At 47.7% G+C, this 17,131-nt stretch overlaps 4 protein-coding genes across 4 annotated transcripts; 2 read left to right on the plus strand and 2 right to left on the minus strand.

Annotated features, from left to right (window-relative positions):
- Positions 1 to 5,568: 5,568 nt before the first annotated feature.
- LOC139248336 (histone H1-like) lies at positions 5,569 to 6,236 on the plus strand. The gene has a single exon (XM_070872129.1). The coding sequence runs from the start codon at positions 5,569 to 5,571 to the stop codon at positions 6,211 to 6,213; it is 645 nt and encodes a 214-aa protein (XP_070728230.1). The 3' UTR covers positions 6,214 to 6,236.
- A 1,990-nt stretch (positions 6,237 to 8,226) lies between these two features.
- Positions 8,227 to 8,637, plus strand: LOC139248089 (histone H3). The gene has a single exon (XM_070871839.1). The coding sequence runs from the start codon at positions 8,227 to 8,229 to the stop codon at positions 8,635 to 8,637; it is 411 nt and encodes a 136-aa protein (XP_070727940.1).
- Positions 8,638 to 9,407: 770 nt separating this feature from the next.
- Positions 9,408 to 9,794, minus strand: LOC139248228 (histone H2A type 2-A-like). The gene has a single exon (XM_070871973.1). The coding sequence runs from the start codon at positions 9,792 to 9,794 to the stop codon at positions 9,408 to 9,410; it is 387 nt and encodes a 128-aa protein (XP_070728074.1).
- Positions 9,795 to 10,824: 1,030 nt separating this feature from the next.
- On the minus strand, positions 10,825 to 11,202 carry LOC139248201 (histone H2B 1.2-like). Its single transcript, XM_070871939.1, has one exon. It carries the CDS (start codon positions 11,200 to 11,202, stop codon positions 10,825 to 10,827), a length of 378 nt encoding a protein of 125 aa, XP_070728040.1.
- Between the last annotated feature and the right edge of the window lie 5,929 nt (positions 11,203 to 17,131).

Consider the following 17,131-nt stretch of genomic DNA (forward strand, 5'->3'; position numbering starts at 1 on the left):
GAGACCAGTTTTGTGTCTCTGCGCTCTGTAAGTGATAATATACTTACTGTGAGTGAGAAGGTGCTGACAGCACTGTTCCTTGTGTTCCGAGTGGAGGGAAGATCACATTTATTCAGGCTCAGTGAAGTACTTCTCTCTGAGAATAATAATACGAGAACATTATTAGTTATGATATGGACAGGTGAGTGGGAGAATATAAAAAATAAAGTTATAATTAACATGTTTGTTTATAATAAAGTAAAGTATCTGGAGAGGGGAAACCACGATACAAACAGCACTGGTCCATGAATAGGACCACCCGATTGGAACAGTTCAGGTTTATATCTCCCACTCCCATGGGACTACTTGTAAAATTCTGAATCTCTTCCTGGAATATAACTATAGTACCTGGGCTGTACAACAATTGTTTTCAGTCTATTGAAACCGAGTTGAGGGCCTGTGTAGTTAACAGAATGTCACAGGGCCCGGATCCTGATGTATCTGAGGGAGCGACAGGCTCTCGATCACCAGCAATACGGTTCTGGACAACTCAATGCATCAAAACAAAATAATCGATGCTTGAAATGACTTCTCCACACTCCTCACCTGGTGCCTGCAATAGATACACTTTGTGAAACTCCTCACATCCTCACCGTCAGGCTGTGTTTCCACTGTTCACTGTCGAAGAACAACAGACACGGTGAGATTGGGACTGAATCAGGAACATTCACTACTGATTTGGGGAAAGAAAGCAGCAATGATTTGAAAGAGCGAGGTGATTTACTTTCACTGTTACCCCACACTGTATACACAACTACTTTAGTAGAACAATAAATCAAGTGCCCCCTTATTAAAGGAGCATTAAAACAGACAAATTTAACTTTGGCATTAAATGGATCAAATTAAAATTTGGTTCCTGGGGGTGATGATGCACTCCAGTCCCTCTGGCGCCCATCTCTCACAGAAGGCCACGATCGTACCGGTGAACACCGCATGCTCCATCTCCAGGGACACCCTGGCACGAACATAACCGTGGAAGAGAGGCAGGCAGTCGGGCTGAACACCCCCTCGACCGCCCGTGGCCTGGACCGGTTAATGGCTACCTTGGCCATGCCCAGGAGCAGTCCTACGAGGAGGCCTTCCGATCTGCCCGCTCCCCTCCGCACAGGGGGCCCAAAGATCAGGAGCGGGGGACTGAAGTGCAAACGATTAACGAGTGTCAACCTTATGCAGGAGCCATCAAGCAAACTCTACCAAGTAACGTTCATTGGTTCATGTGCAACGGCCTGCGGAGAACCATGAGATGCTACTGTAAGTACTGCTTACAACCAGAGTCATCAGAGGACCATTTTATCCTCAAGTCGAAAGTAAGAGACTGTCCACACACAGCCCGAGAATGGCTTCTCCCTTCCCCCACTCACTCCATGTTCCGGAACTAGTTCCTGCTCCACTCTGCCTCTGACAAACAAACAGCCCCCGACGGAACTAAACCAGGAACGTTCACTCCTGGTTAGGAGAGAGAAAGCAGCAATGATTGTAAACAGCAGATTCTGCCCATTCTGTCTCCCTTCCCGCTGGACACACACTGTCCACACACAGCACGAGAATGGCCTCTCCATCTCCCCACTCACACCACGCACTGATACTGCTTCTTGCTCCACACCGCCCCTTACACACAGACCCCGACTCCCCCCGGACTCAGTGCCGGTCGCTGAGCCCATCTGCGGACACGCTCCCAAAGCGCTGCGCTGCTGTAAGGAGGCTGCTGCTCGCTGCCTTGCCGCGGGCTCTCCATTCCCGGCTGTTTGAAACCATCTTCTTCCGCTCACTGAGTGAATGGCGATCACAGGCAGGACTGGGGGAGGGGAGGGCGCATGCGCTCTTCTGCTCACTGGGAATCGACACAGGGGGCGGGGCTGAGCCGCGCATGCGTAGCTCTCTGCAATAATTCAGCCTATAAAAATCAATGTGCACCTTTCCCAATTTACTTTTATCAGAATCTGACAAAGGAACTGGGCCTGGGGGGAAAAGGACAGATAATGATTAAAGCTGGGAGCTTTGTCCCTTGGAGATGCTCAATTTGGGATCATTCCGTGCAGGGTATTTCTCTCTCCATGAGCCCGTCTTCACAAAGCAATCCTGCAGAAACATCGGTGGGACGAGGGAGTGGGAGTGTTTGCTGGGACCGTGCAGGAGTTAATATCTGACAGAAACAGTCCGAGATTAGTTTAAACACTCTCACTGTGAGTAATATCGAAGTGCACAATCAAGAGGTTATAGGTAGGGAGGAACTTATTACAATCACTGTCACTAATGAAGTAGTACTCGGTAAAATAATGGGACTAAAGGCGGACAGGTCCCTTGGACCTGATGGCTTACATCCTGTGGTCTTAAGAAATGTGGCTGCAGAGATAGTGGATGCATTGTTTGTAATCGACCAAAATTCCCTGGATTCTGGGGAGGTTCTAGCAGATTGGAAAATTGCAAATGTTCAAAAAAGGAGGCAAACAAAAAGCAGGAAACTATAGACCAGTTAGCCGAACATCTGTTGTTGTGAAAATGCTGGAGTCCAGTATTAAGGAAGCAGTAACAGGTCATTTGGAAAAGCATGATTCAATCAAACAGAGTCAGCATGGTTTTATGAAAGGGAAATCATGTTTGATAAATTTGCTGGAGGTCATTGAGGATATAACAAGCACGGTAGATAAGGGGCAACCTGTGGACGTGGTGTATTTGGATTTCCAGCAGGCATTCGATAAGGTGCCACATAAGTGGTTACTACACAAGATAAAAGCTCATGGGATTGGGAGCAATATATTAGCATGGATAGAGAATTGGCTAACTAACAGAAAACAGAGAGTCAGGATAAATGGGTCATTTTATGGTGGGCAAACAGTGATGAGTGGGGTGCCACAGGGATCGGTGCTGGGTCCTCAACTATTTACAATCAATATTAATGACTTGGATGAACGGGCCGAGTTTAATTTAGCCAAGTTTGCTGATGATACAAAGATGGGTGGGAAAGCAAATTGTGATGAGGACACAGTACATATGCAAAGGGATCTCGACAGGCTAAGTGAGTGTGCAAACATTTGGCAGATAAGAATATAAGAACATAACAAATAGGAGCAGGAGTAGGTCATATGGCCCCTCGAGCCTGCTCCGCCATTTAATACAATCATGGCTGATCCGCTCATAGACTCAGGTTCACTTCCAGATGGAGTATAATGTGGGAAAATTAGAGGTTATCCATTTTGGCAGAAATAATAGAAAAGAAAATTATAATTTAAATGGAGAAAAATTGCAACGTGCAGCAGTACAGAGAGCCCTGGGGGTCCTTGTACATGAAACACAAAAAGTTAGTATGCAGGTACAGCAAGTAATCAGGAAGTCAAATGGAATGTTGGCCTTTATTGCAAGAAGGATAGAGTCTAAAAGCAGAGAATTCCTGCTGTACAGGGTATTGGTAATGCCACACCTGGAGTACCGTGTACAGTTTTGGCCTACATATTTAAGGAAGAATATACTTACATTGGAGGCTGTTCAGAGAAGGTTCACTCGGTTGATTCCGGAGATGAGGGGGTTGAGTTATGAGGATAGGTTTGAGTAGGTTGGATCTGTACACATTGGAAATCAGAAGAATGAGAGGTGATCTTATTGAAACTTATAAAATAATAAGGGGGCTTAACAAGGTGGATGCAGAGAGGATATTTCCACATAGGGCAACTAAAACTAGATTACATAGTCTTAAAATAAGGGGCCGCCCATTTAAAATTGAGGAGGAATTTCTTCTCTCAGAGGGTTGTAGATCTATGGAATTATCTGCCCCAGACAACTGTGAAGGCTGTGTCATTGAATATATTTAAGGCGGAGATAGACAGATTTTTGATTGATAAGGGAGTAAATGGTTATGGGGAGGGAGCAGGGAAGTGGAGCTGAGTCCATGATCAGATCAGCCGTGATCTTATTGAATGGCAGAGCAGGCTCGAGGAGCTAAGTGGCCTACTCCTGTTCCGATTTGTTATGTTCTTATGGCCCTGGGCTGCACGATTGCAGATAGTTCAACAGGCAAGAGAGTGATAAATGTGGGACATTGTTTCTCTCACTCTCTGACACTGTCCCGCAGTGTGGGATTAATAATGTGTCTGTCTCTGGTACAATATCAGTGAGAGAGGAGACTGCATCTTCTGTCTCTCCAATGGGAACTTTCAGAATAATACGGGACTTCACAGGTCAGTCTGGAACTGATACTGTGCATGTCTTCTGTGTCTCACCGCCCTACCTCGCACTCTTCTGTCTCTCGCTCAGCCCTCTCCCCTCTCTCTGCCTCTTTGTTGCTATCCCTCTCTCTTGTACTTTTTGTGAAGGCGGGATTCTGTTATTTAGCGTGATGTGGAAACAGTGTTGGAAGTGCAAGACTGATAATGTCTCTGTTCTCTCTGGTGCAATACGTGAAGGTATGGCACTGTTACTGAGCGTATTATGGAGACACTGATACAAAGTGTAAAACTGATACTGTATCTGTCTCTGTGTCTTTTCCGCTGGTGCTGTACATTAATGTGTGATAATATTATTGAGAGTAATATGGAGACACAGTTCGGTAGTTTAAGATTGATTCTGTGTCTGTCTGTCGCTCTCTCTGATAGCCATCTCTGGGTGTTGAGTATGGGATGGATCGGGCACCAGTAACTGTTACATGTCCCTCATTTTCTGAGAAGAGAGAGACAAAGAGAGGCTGCAGGGGCAGTGAGCTCATAATTTGTATTTTCATGTTAGTCAAACATATTTCTGCATTAGAACAATAACAACTTAAAAGCAGATATGGGTTAAGCCAGCCACAGCTGTGATTGGCTCCTGCCCCTGAATCTGGGAACAGACACTGTGAGGAGCGCCGGCCTCAGAGTGTTTAACACTTACTGAGCTGGGAAACGACAACTGACCCGAGAATCGGCAGCACAGCCGAGCGGAGAGGAAAGCCTGTGCTGGGAACTGTAAATCTGGGAACAGTTTGTGCTGTGAATGTGCAGATTTCAACATTGTGTGAGCGAGAGTGTGTTAAAGGGGCGGGCGGGTTAGACTAATGTCACTGTGTTTGTGTGTCCGCTCTCATCGCCAGATTTCAGAGTCCATCTTGTGTAAAATTCAAAGATTTCCCCGTCACAGGATCGCCCTGCTGCCCTGCTCAGGCCTGAAGTGGGACTGAAACAGAAAGTTTGATTTGGTTACAAATTTCAGTCAAAAAACAGAGAAAATATCCGCGATCGGCTGAGAGAGCGCGACCAGTGCAGCAATGAAACGGGTTTAAATCGAAATTACTGCCTTCAATTCGGATGGAACTTTCTCGGCAGCAAACATTCCGGTCTTCGGGACAGAAAGAGGCCAGTCTGGGAATGTGGAGGGCCCGAGTTGAATTGGAATCGGAGAGTTAGTGAGGAGAGAGAAACACAGAGAGGCTGGAGGGGCCGGGAGCTGACAGCAGGATGTCTCCTCCCCGTCCGCTCGCTGCCTTTAAGTTGCTCTGTGTCGCCGCCTCTCGTTTCATTTCTGACCCAGCTCTGACTGTCAGAGAGATTTTCCAGAGTCGCGGACATGACTGATACTGCAGCCGCCGAAACGGCTCCTCCTGCCGCCGTCGCTCAAACCAAGGCTCCCAGCAAGAAGAAGAAGGCGGCTCCCCGCTCCGGGCCAGCCGGTCCCAAGTTGGGCGACCAGATCCTCAAGGTTGTGGCTGATGGCAAGGATCGCAGGGGAACGTCCCTGGCCGCGATAAAGAAGGCTCTGGCGGCCAAAGGCGTCGATGTGGAGAAGCGCGGTTTCCAGATCAGGTCCAGTATCAAGAAGAATGTGATGAATGGCTCCCTGAAGCAGATCAAGGGCACGGGCGCTTCGGGCTCATTCAAAATCGCTAATACAGATCCCCAGGGGAAAGTGGTAAAGGAGGTGAAGAAGCCAGCAGCCAAGAAATCTCCAGCAAAGAAAGCAACAACCAAGAAATCTCCAGTAAAGAAAGCAGCAGCCAAGAAATCTCCAGTAAAGAAAGCAGCAGCCAAGAAAACGAGCACCAAGAAGGCGCTAACGGCAAAAAAGACAGTGAAAGGGCCGGCTGGGAAGAAGGCGGCGGCGAAGAAGCCCAAGAGCCTCAAGAAAGTGAAGGCGGCCAAAAAGGTGGAGAACCCGAGGGTCAAGGCCACGCCCAAATCAGCAAAGGCCAAGAAAGCAGCGCACAAAAAGTAAATAAAAAGGCAGCTTCTAAACATTTAAACCCAAAGGCTCTTTTCAGAGCCACCCACGCCTCTCAGAAAAGAGCTGATCCCGAAATCAAATAATCCCTGTCCCGGGCTCAGATTCCAGATAGAAATCATTGAAAATGACCCCGGGATCCCGAGTGACTCGTTGGCATTGTCTGCACCCCACCGCGCCCCCAGTGCCTGCACCCACCCCTCCCCCAGTGTCTGCACCCACCCCTCGCCCAGTGCCTACAATAAAACACAGAATGGGATGCCCGGCCCGGGCCTCACTGTAACTGGGGTTTGAGTCCGGCTCCAGTCTCAGTTCCTGGTCATTGTCATTTCACAGATTCAGGGGGAAGAGTCTCTGTGAGACGATGGGACTGGCGGCGATATCTCGCCTCACAACTCAAACCCCAAACTCCAGATTCTCCAAATCAGCTGGAATAAGGTGTTTGTAAAGTGCTGAACCGGTCTGTGAGAGGAGATGGAATAAGGTCTGAGATTGACAGGGAACGGACTATATAGGCGGGAATATTCCTGATTGTTAATTGTACTGGGACCTTATTTAAAAGCTTCTGGTTCCTGGAAGCTTTGAATATGAATTCCGAGTCTGTAAGGGTTTGTGCGAAGCGCTGTGTATCGGTTGTATTGTGGAGAAAACAATTTGAAATTGGCGGTTGCAGAAAGCTGGAGGTGGAGCTGGAAGATCAGAGGCGGCGCTCTGCTCTGTCTCTGTTTAACTTCTCACTCTGTCTCCTCCCCTTCCCGCCTCTCTCACTCTGCGCTTTCCCAGTCAGGTCGGGGCCGGCTCTATAAAAAAGGAGCCAGGAGGATTGCTTCCTCATTCAGCGACAGTTTGAGTGAAGAATCATCATGTCTGGACGAGGTAAAGGAGGCAAATGACTGGGCAAAGGCGGAGCCAAGCGGCACCGTAAAGTGCTCCGTGATAACATCCAGGGCATCACCAAACCCGCCATCCGCCGCCTGGCTCGCCGTGGCGGTGTCAAGCGGATCTCGGGCCTAATCTACGAGGAGACTCGTGGGGTGCTGAAGGTTTTCCTGGAGAATGTCATCAGGGACGCCGTCACCTACACCGAGCACGCCAAGCGCAAGACGGTCACTGCCATGGATGTGGTGTACGCTCTCAAACGCCAGGGCCGCACTCTCTATGGATTCGGCGGCTGAACAACTCCACCCTTTCCAACCAGCACAACACAAAGGCTCTTTTAAAAGCCACCCACCTCCTCACAGAGAGAGCAGTGACCTGGGGATCGGTGTGTGGACAATTTGGGTTGGAAATTATTTTAGTTATTTATTTAATGGAAAGTAACACGCCGAGTTATGTACCGCCTTACACGGCCATCGGACTTCTCAAAGCCAATAAAGTACTTTTGCAGTGTAGTCGCTTTCGGAATATGGGAATTATTAAATATTTGAGAACAATAGTTTAATATGAGATCAGAAACTCCGGGTGTTCCGGTCACAATCAGCGGGCGGGGATACACAGTCTCCCCTCACAGATAATCCTGTTGTGTTGTGAGCTTTGTGTGAGAATCGGTGAAACGGGACGGCACTGGCGGGATCAATGCGGGACTTTGTGTTTACAGGATGCAGTGAGCGGGGAATTATTCCCGCCCGCTACCGACCCATCAGGGAATGGGACAGAATTCAAACCGGAATGTTAAAGAGAATGGAATTGGTATTTTATAATGGGGCACCATCGAGGTTATAAAGAACCGGATTCTTAAATTTGGCGGGAAATTAGAGTTTCTTTAATCTCTGTTCGTTGAGACTCTGAAATTGGCGGGCTGTTTGAAATTGACGAACTTGTCAGTTTCATTTCAGTCAATCATGGCCCAGTAATCCCCGCCCTTCCCTTTCGCGCTCGGTGATTGGTTGAAACATGATTGGCGGTCGGTTATGACCAATCACAGCCCAGGGACGGGCCCTGATAGACACTTTAAAAGGACTATTCCCAGTCCGTGTGTCCCAGATTGTACTGAGATCCGTTCAGAAAATGGCCAGGACCAAGCAGACAGCGCGCAAATCGACCGGAGGGAAAGCTCCTCGCAAACAGCTGGCGACCAAAGCAGCCCGGAAGAGCGCTCCGGCCACGGGCGGAGTGAAGAAGCCTCATCGCTACAGACCCGGCACCGTGGCTCTGAGGGAGATCCGCCGCTACCAGAAATCCACCGAGCTGCTGATCCGCAAGCTGCCCTTCCAGCGCCTGGTGCGGGAGATCGCTCAGGACTTCAAGACCGACCTGCGCTTCCAGAGCTCGGCCGTCATGGCCCTGCAGGAGGCCAGCGAGGCTTACCTGGTGGGGCTGTTTGAGGACACCAACCTGTGCGCCATCCACGCCAAACGAGTTACCATCATGCCCAAAGATATCCAGCTGGCCCGCCGCATCCGCGGGGAGCGCGCCTAGACTCCCCCTGCCCGGGCTCCAAGCTTTAGCACCAAGTGCAACAACGGCTCTTTTCAGAGCCACCAAATCAGCAAAGGAAAGAGCTGCGACCGCCTCCAGGCAAACTGTCCCATGTACACCCCGTGCACGTCTTGTAGTGTTACTGTAACTGGGGCTTTATGTAGTGCAGGCGGTGATTATCTGACGGTGCGGTTTTGATCCAGGTATCAATGCGAGTCAGATGCCCAGTATACCGACTGCACCCGCCCAATGTGGGGCGCTAACTATAAGTGGGAGATCTGACAGTGAATTGATCCCACTGCACAGACCGGAATAGAATCCAGAGAGGGGACGAGCTGCATGTAATCTGTATCTCACCTTTAACCCAACTCTTAATGCGGGCACAGTTCGGATACTATTTGTAATATTTTAAATTAACCATGAGCTGCAATTCCATCCTTCTGTCCGCAAATTTTTAAAAAAAGGCTAAAAGTCCGCATGGATCAATGTGTTCAAATGTATACATTTCTCCCTGTGGAATTATTAACTCTATTAAAGTCAGTGAGCCCATCAACCGCTCATTCCTTTATACTCGGCTCTTATCATCCGGTTCATATACGGCTGTCCCAACATGTTCGATGACTAGCGGTCTCACGTTCAGCTTCCGTCTGTTTTGTATTAAATTCGACCAGGGACAATTGTGTTCCACAGAACAGAAAGCAGCCCTTTCACAGATAGTGTGGGTGGCTCTGAAAAGAGCCTTTGGGTTATTAGATTAAATCCTGTCCGCTTTACTTGCTCTTGGGCGCACTGGCGGTTTTCTTGGGCAGCAGCACAGCCTGGATATTAGGCAGCACCCCGCCCTGAGCGATGGTCACCTTTCCCAGCAGCTTGTTGAGCTCCTCGTCGTTGCGGATGGCCAGCTGCAGGTGTCTGGGGATGATGCGGGTCTTCTTGTTGTCGCGGGCCGCGTTGCCGGCCAGCTCCAGGATTTCAGCGGTCAGATACTCGAGCACAGCAGCCATGTAGACCGGGGCTCCGGCACCCACACGCTCAGCGTAGTTCCCCTTTCGCAGATGCCTGTGAACACGGCCCACAGGGAACTGCAGTCCGGCCCGCGAGGAGCGAGACTTGGCCTTGGCCCGAACTTTACCGCCGCTTTTTCCTCTCCCAGACATTTCCGCAATCCACACGTTCAGAGAAAGAATGAGAAACTCCTCCCACATCTGCCTTTCTTGTACCTTCTGGAGGAATGCAGGGAACGAATTTGTGATTGGTCGCTCGCTGGTGAATTTCATTGGTCTTTCCAGGTGACCAATCACAGTCTGTTTAGCCCACCAATGAAAGTAGGGCGGAAATTACTGTCTCCAACAGTCAGAATAACGATTTTTAATTCAAAAACCCCAAGAAATTTTAAAATAGCGGCTTATGTGAATATAAATTCACCATTAGTCAAAGATTTCCCAACACGTTTTCATTAATTTTGTCTTTTACTTATTCCCCTTGCAAGTTCCAGGCTGTTACAATCAGGATTAAATTCGGGTACTATTTCAAACTGTCTAATGGGCGGGAATCAATCCCCACCGATTCTGTAACGGGACACATTCCAACTCAATCTTTGTAAAAGTTGGGTTTCACAGATTATCGATCGATCCCCTGCAAAGGCGGGAGTGAGCCCAGAACTGGGAGTCCTTCTGTGAAAAGAGAAGAGGGACAGAGTATTCAAACTGCCCCGGTTCTGGTCTCTGTAAGAACTCCCATTCTGGGTTGTTACACTGCGGGGAGTGTCGGCTGAATAAACGGACTGACCCGCAACAGGAATTGAAAAATAAACTTGAAAAGGGCTTGCGAGAGAGAACGTGTGACTGAAATCTGAGTCTCAGTCCCTAAACAAGCTCTTAATTCGGCAGGCGGTGTAAATGAACGTGTCTGAGAGCAAAGGGAAACAGCGACCAGGGACCGTATTTGTCGTCGGAAAATTCCAGCGACGCTAAGGTGGAACCGGACAGTGAAACTGATATCGGAGAATTCAAAACTAAATCTGCAGCTGGAAGTGTAAAACTTCTCAAATATACTTGTTCAGGAAATAATTACAGTAAACAGAGTGTAAAGGGAGATGCGTTTGTGCAGCTCTTTCAGAGAGGTTGTGGGTGGCTCTTAAAAGAGCCGTTGTGTTTGGGGTTTGATCTCTCAGGACAGCGGGCAGTCTCACTTGGAGCTGGTGTACTTGGTCACCGCCTTTGTCCCTTGCGACACGGCGTGCTTGGCCAGCTCCCCGGGCAGCAGCAGGCGCACGGCGGTCTGGATCTCCCGCGAACTGATGGTGCGGCGCTTGTTGTAATGGGCCAGGCGGGAAGCCTCACCCGCGATGCGCTCGAAAATATCCTTCACAAACGAGTTCATGATGCCCATGGCCTTGGAGGAGGTGCCGGTGTCGGGGTGAACCTGCTTCATCACTTTGTAGATGTAGATGGCGTAACTCTCCTTCCTCGACCTTCTGCGCCTCTTGCCGCTCTTCGCTGGAGTTTTCTTGATTACTTTCTTGGCGCCTTTCTTGGCGGGACCTGTTCTCTTTTCGTCAACCATCGTCTCGTTCAGTCAGGTGCAGATTTGGGGAAACTCTGCTCCGAGCCCGCATTAACCCTGAGCAACTCAAGCCCAAGGAGAGCATCCTCACAGTCAGACACTGATTCTACACCCACCGACGGCACGAAAGCCAGGAAATTTCGAAATACGCCGCAGACCTCAGGAGGCTGGTGGCACCGTGTGATTTCGGCAACCACCTTAACAAAGCGCTGCGGGACATTTTTGTTATTGGAATTGGCTATGAGGACCTTCTTCATAAGCTACTGTCGGCGGATACTACAGTCACACTGCAGAAGGCCATCTCCGTGAGCCAGGCATTCATGACCTCGATCTGTGGCTCTGGGCAGATGACTCACCTACAGGACTCAAGACCGGCAGGTACTGTGCACAGAATGCACCGTTTAGAGGCTGGACTGTAGAGTGCAAACCGTCTCGGGGAAGAGAGAACAGGTCCCGAGTCCCTTAACTCAGAGTCCGCCGAGGGGGGCTAATCGAGTAGCTCCATGCTGGCGTTGTGAAGGGAATCACAGGGCTCACCAGTTAAAGACTATGTGTGCAAAGGCTGCAGCACAAAGGGCCACCTCCAGCGAATGTGTAAGAAAAATATGACTCATTGTGTCGATGAAGAGTCTGCAGAGGGCCATGAATCCAGCGCGGACTTTTCAGAATTGCAGGCAGTGACTAGTGGGATACCGCAAGGTTCTGTGCTGAGGCCCCAGCTGTTTACACTGTACATTAATGATTTAGACGAGGGGATTAAATGTAGTATCTCCAAATTTGCAGATGACACTAAGTTGGGTGACAATGTGAGCTGCGAGGAGGATGCTATGAGGCTGCAGAGCGACTTGGATAGGTTAGGTGAGTGGGCAAATGCATGACAGATGAAGTATAATGTGGATAAATGTGAGGTTATCCACTTTGGTGGTAAAAACAGAGAGACAGACTATTATCTGAATGGTGGCAGATTAGGAAAAGGGGAGGTGCAACGAGACCTGGGTGTCATGGTACATCAGTCATTGAAGGTTGGCATGCAGGTACAGCAGGCGGTTAAGAAAGCAAATGGCATGTTGGCCTTCATAGCGAGGGGATTTGAGTACAGGGGCAGGGAGGTGTTGCTACAGTTGTACAGGGCCTTGGTGAGGCCACACCTGGAGTATTGTGTACAGTTTTGGTCTCCTAACCTGAGGAAGGACATTCTTGCTATTGAGGGAGTGCAGCGAAGGTTCACCAGACTGATTCCCAGGATGGCGGGACTGACCTATCAAGAAAGACTGGGCTTGTATTCACTGGAGTTCAGAAGAATGAGAGGGGACCTCATAGTAACGTTTAAAATTCTGATGGGTTTAGACAGGTTAGATGCAGGAAGAAGGTTCCCAATGTTGGGGAAGTCCAGAACCAGGGGACACAGTCTAAGGATAAGGGGTAAGCCATTTAGGACCGAGATGAGGAGAAACTTCTTCACCCAGAGAGTGGTGAACCTGTGGAATTCTCTACCACAGAAAGTAGTTGAGGCCAAATCACTAAATATATTCAAAAGGGAGTTAGATGAAGTCCTTACTACTAGGGGGATCAAGGGGTATGGCGAGAAAGCAGGAATGGGGTACTGAAGTTGAATGTTCAGCCATGAACTCATTGAATGGCGGTGCAGGCTAGAAGGGCCGAATGGCCTACTCCTGCACCTATTTTCTATGTTTCTATTTTTCTATTATATCGGCAGCCCCACACTCCGCCCACAGCCCTATGCTAATGAGGGATGGGCGAAGGCAATGGTTGTGATTGGCTTGTCAATAGCCATTGTTCTGTATCTCTCTGATTGGATGTTTAAAGAGACCAATCAAATTTGTTGCTCGTCACAATCTCAAATTCTTGAATGAGGTCATGTGTTGCAACACCTCCTGATTTATACTCTGTTCTTTATGTGTTTTTGTTCTGCTATCAGGCAAAAATCTTACGAAGAAGGTTCATCATTTTTTCCTATAATATATATATTTTAGAATCTGAACAGCAAACTCGCTGCTCTGTTTGCCGATCTCGATTTCTACATGTTCAACAGACATTGACCGCTTTATACCCGAGATTGACTGAGGGTGACTTCTGGTCAGGAAACTCCCAGTTTATCAACTGTCGGGATTTAATATTAAGTAGAAAAATACTGACTTGGATTTATATAGCGCCTTTCATGACCTGCTTCACATCCAATGAAATACTTCTTGAAGTGTCGGCACTGATGTAATGTAACGCGGCAGCCAATTTGGGAACAGCAAGCTCCCACAAACAGCAACATGATAATGGTCAAATGATCTGTTGTGTTGTGTTGATCGAGGGATAAATATTGCCCAAGACACGCGATAACTCCCCATATTTCTATGAGATCTTTTGCGTCCAGCTGAGAGAGCAGACGGTGGCTCGGTTTAACATCTTATCCGATCGATGTCACCTCCGACAATGTAGCGCTCCCTCAACACTGCACTGGAGTTTCAGCCTAGATTTTTCTGCTCAAGACCCTGGAGTGGGACTTGAACCCACAACTTTCTGACTCAAAAGTGAGGGTGCTCCCAACTGAAGCACAGCTGATAAGATTGTGATCAATAGATCAGTTTCTTCAGACAGTAACCAGCCCTTTCACAGATAGAGTGGGTGGCTCTGAAAAGAACCAACGTGGTATTAGATTAAATCTTGTCCACTTTACTTGTTCTTGCTGAACCCAGCCTTGGATATTTTTGTCAGAAGCACTGCCTGGATATTGGGCAGTTCAGCCATGATCCTATTGAATTGTGGAGCAGGCTCCAGAGTCCTTTTGGCCTTCTCCTATTTCTTATAGCTGTCAGTCGCTGATATGTGAGTGTTGTTTTTTACCTCAGTTACTGGCAGGCAAATTTGGGTTTTATTATACACCTGTCAAATTCTGGTATGTGATTATCATTCTGTTTCTGTCTGTCTGTGTATTTGTGTGGGTTTATTCTGCACTTTGTCAGTTTCTGTATGGGAGTGCGTGTTTTATTCTCTACCTGGCAGCCTCTGGTATGGTAATGTGGGATTTCATCTGTACCTGTCCATCTGTGGCTGGTATCTGAGTGGGGTTTAATCTGTCATTTCTGGGATGTGAGTGTTGGGTATAATCTGTACCTGTCATTTCTGGTATGTGATTGTGGGGTTTAATCTGTACCTGTCAGTTTCTGGTGTATGAGAGGGGGGTTTAATCTGTACCTGTCAGTTTCTGATATCTGACTGTGGGGTTTAATCTGTACCTATCTGTTTCTGGTATGTGAGTTGTGTGTTTTAATCTGTACTTGTCAATTTCTGGTACGCGAGTGTTGGATTTATTTTATACGCGTCAGTCTCTAGTATGCGAGTGTGGAGTTTAATCTGCATATGTCTGATTCTGGTATGTGAGAGTTGGGTTTCATCTGTACCTGGCAGGTTCTGATATGTAAGTGTGGGGTTTGTTCTGTACCTTTCTGCCCGAGTATGTGAGTGTAATGTCTATTCTGTATCTGTCAGTGAGTGTGGGGGATATTCGATACATCTTTGTTTCAGGTGTGTGTGTGTGTGTTAGATTTAGTCTGTACCTGGTTGTTTCTAGTATACAAATGTTGTGTTAAATCTGTACCTGTCAGTTTCCACTTTGTTAGTGTGGGGTTATTCTGTAGCTGTCTGTCTCTGGTATACGAGTGTGGGATTTAATCTGTACCTGTCATTTCTGGTATGTGAGTGTGGGGTATAATCTGTACCTGTCATTTCTGGGATGTGAGTGTGGGTTTTATTCTGTGTCTATCATTTTCTGTTATGTGAGGGTGGGCTTTTCTCTATCTTTCTGGCCTTGGTATGGGAGGATGGAATTTCATCTGTACCTGCCAATCTGTGGCTGGTATATGAGAGTGGGGTATAATCTGTACCTGTCACTTTCAGGGATGCGAGAGTGGGATTTAATCTGCACCTGTCGTTTCTGGTGAGTGTTGGGTAGAATCTGGTCCTGAAGGATTTTCTCGCTGTCAACTTCTTCTACTAAGTTTTTCCCCTAAATTTGTCAGTTTCTGGTACGGGAATGTACCTGTCAGCATTATATGTGTGAGTATGAGTGTTTCCCTGTATATATCTGTCTCTGGTGTGTGAGGGTGGGATTTTCCCTGTATATATCTGTCTCTGGTATGTGAGGGTGGGATTTTCTCTGTATATATCTGCCGTTGGTATGTGAGGATTGGATTTTCCCATTATTTATCTGTCTCTGGTATGTGAGGGTGGGATTTTCCCTGTATATGTCAGTCTCTGCTGTGTGAGGGTGGGATATTCCCTGTATATATCTGTTTCTGGTATGTGAGAGTGGGATTTTCCCTGTGTATATCTGTCTCTGGTATGTGAGAGTGGGATTTTCCCTGTATATATCTGTCTCTGGTATGTGAGGGTGGGATTTTCCCTGTATATATGCAGTCTCCGGTATATGAGGGTGGGATTTTCCCTGAATATATCCGTCTCTGGTATGTGAGGGTGGGATATTCGATGTATATATCTGTCTCTGGTATGTGAGGGTGGGGTTTCCCTGTATATATCTGACTCTGGTATTTGAGGGTGTGGTTTTGCCTGAATCTATCTGTCTCTGCTGCGTGAGGGTGTGATTTTCCCTGTATATATCTGTCTCTGCTGTGTGAGGTTGTGATTTTCCCTGTATATATCTGACTCTGGTATGTGAGGGTGGGATTTTCTCTGTGTGTATACAGTCTCCGGTATGTGAGGATGGGATTTTCCCTGTATATATCTGTCTCTGGTATGGGAGGGTGGGATGTTCTCTGTATGTATCTGTCTCTGGTGTGTGAAGGTGAGATTTGCTCTGTATATATCTCTCTCTGGTATGTGAGGGTGGGATTTCCTCTGTATATATCTCTCTCTGGTGTGTGAATAGAAACATAGAAACATAGAAAATAGGTGCAGGAGCAGGCCATTCAGCCCTTCTAGCCTGCACCGCCATACAATGAGTTCATGGCTGAACATGAAACTTCAGTACCCCCTTCCTGCTTTCTCGCCATACCCCTTGATCCCCTGAGTAGTAAGGACTTCATCTAACTCCCTTTTGAATATATTTAGTGATTTGGCCTCAACTACTTTCTGTGGTAGAGAATTCCACAGGTTCACCACTCTCTGGGTGAAGAAGTTTCTCCTCATCTCGGTCCTAAATGGCTTACCCCTTATCCTTAGACTGTGACCCCTGGTTCTGGACTTCCCCAACATTGGGAACATTCTTCTTGCATCTAACCTGTCTAAACCCGTCAGAATTTTAAATGTTACTATGAGGTCCCCTCTCATTCTTCTGAACTCCAGTGAATACAAGCCCAGTTGATCCAGTCTTTCTTGAAAGGTCAGTCCCACCATCCCAGGAATCAGTCTGGTGAATCTTCGCTGCACTCCCTCAATAGCAAGAATGTCCTTCCTCAAGTTAGGAGACCAAAACTGTACACAATACTCCAGGTGTGGCCTCACCAAGGTCCTGTACAACTGTAGCAACACCTCCCTGCCCCTGTACTCAAATCCCCTCGCTATGAAGGCCAACATGCCATTTGCATTCTTAACCGCCTGCTGTACCTGCATGCCAACCTTCAATGACTGATGTACCATGACACCCAGGTCTCGTTGCACCTTCCCTTTTCCTAATCTGTCACCATTCAGATAATAGTCTGTCTCTCTGTTTTTACCACCAAAGTGGATAACCTCACATTTATCCACATTATACTTCATCTGCCATTCATTTGCCCACTCACCTAACCTATCCAAGTCACTCTGCAGCCTCATAGCATCCTCCTTGCAGCTCACACTGCCACCCAACTTAGTGTCATCCGCAAATTTGGAGATACTACATTTAATCTCCTCGTCTAAATCATTAATGTACAATATAAACAATGTGGGATTTTCCATGCTTATATCTGTCTCTGGTATGTGA

This window comes from Pristiophorus japonicus, unplaced genomic scaffold (assembly GCF_044704955.1).
Source record: "Pristiophorus japonicus isolate sPriJap1 unplaced genomic scaffold, sPriJap1.hap1 HAP1_SCAFFOLD_29, whole genome shotgun sequence".
Lineage (NCBI taxonomy): Eukaryota > Metazoa > Chordata > Chondrichthyes > Pristiophoridae > Pristiophorus > Pristiophorus japonicus.

Bases quoted from the DNA above. Each gene is read 5' to 3' on its own strand.
- LOC139248201 (XM_070871939.1), bottom strand. From the start codon at position 11,202: ATGGTTGACGAAAAGAGAACAGGTCCCGCCAAGAAAGGCGCCAAGAAA.
- LOC139248336 (XM_070872129.1), top strand. From the start codon at position 5,569: ATGACTGATACTGCAGCCGCCGAAACGGCTCCTCCTGCCGCCGTCGCT.
- LOC139248228 (XM_070871973.1), bottom strand. From the start codon at position 9,794: ATGTCTGGGAGAGGAAAAAGCGGCGGTAAAGTTCGGGCCAAGGCCAAG.
- LOC139248089 (XM_070871839.1), top strand. From the start codon at position 8,227: ATGGCCAGGACCAAGCAGACAGCGCGCAAATCGACCGGAGGGAAAGCT.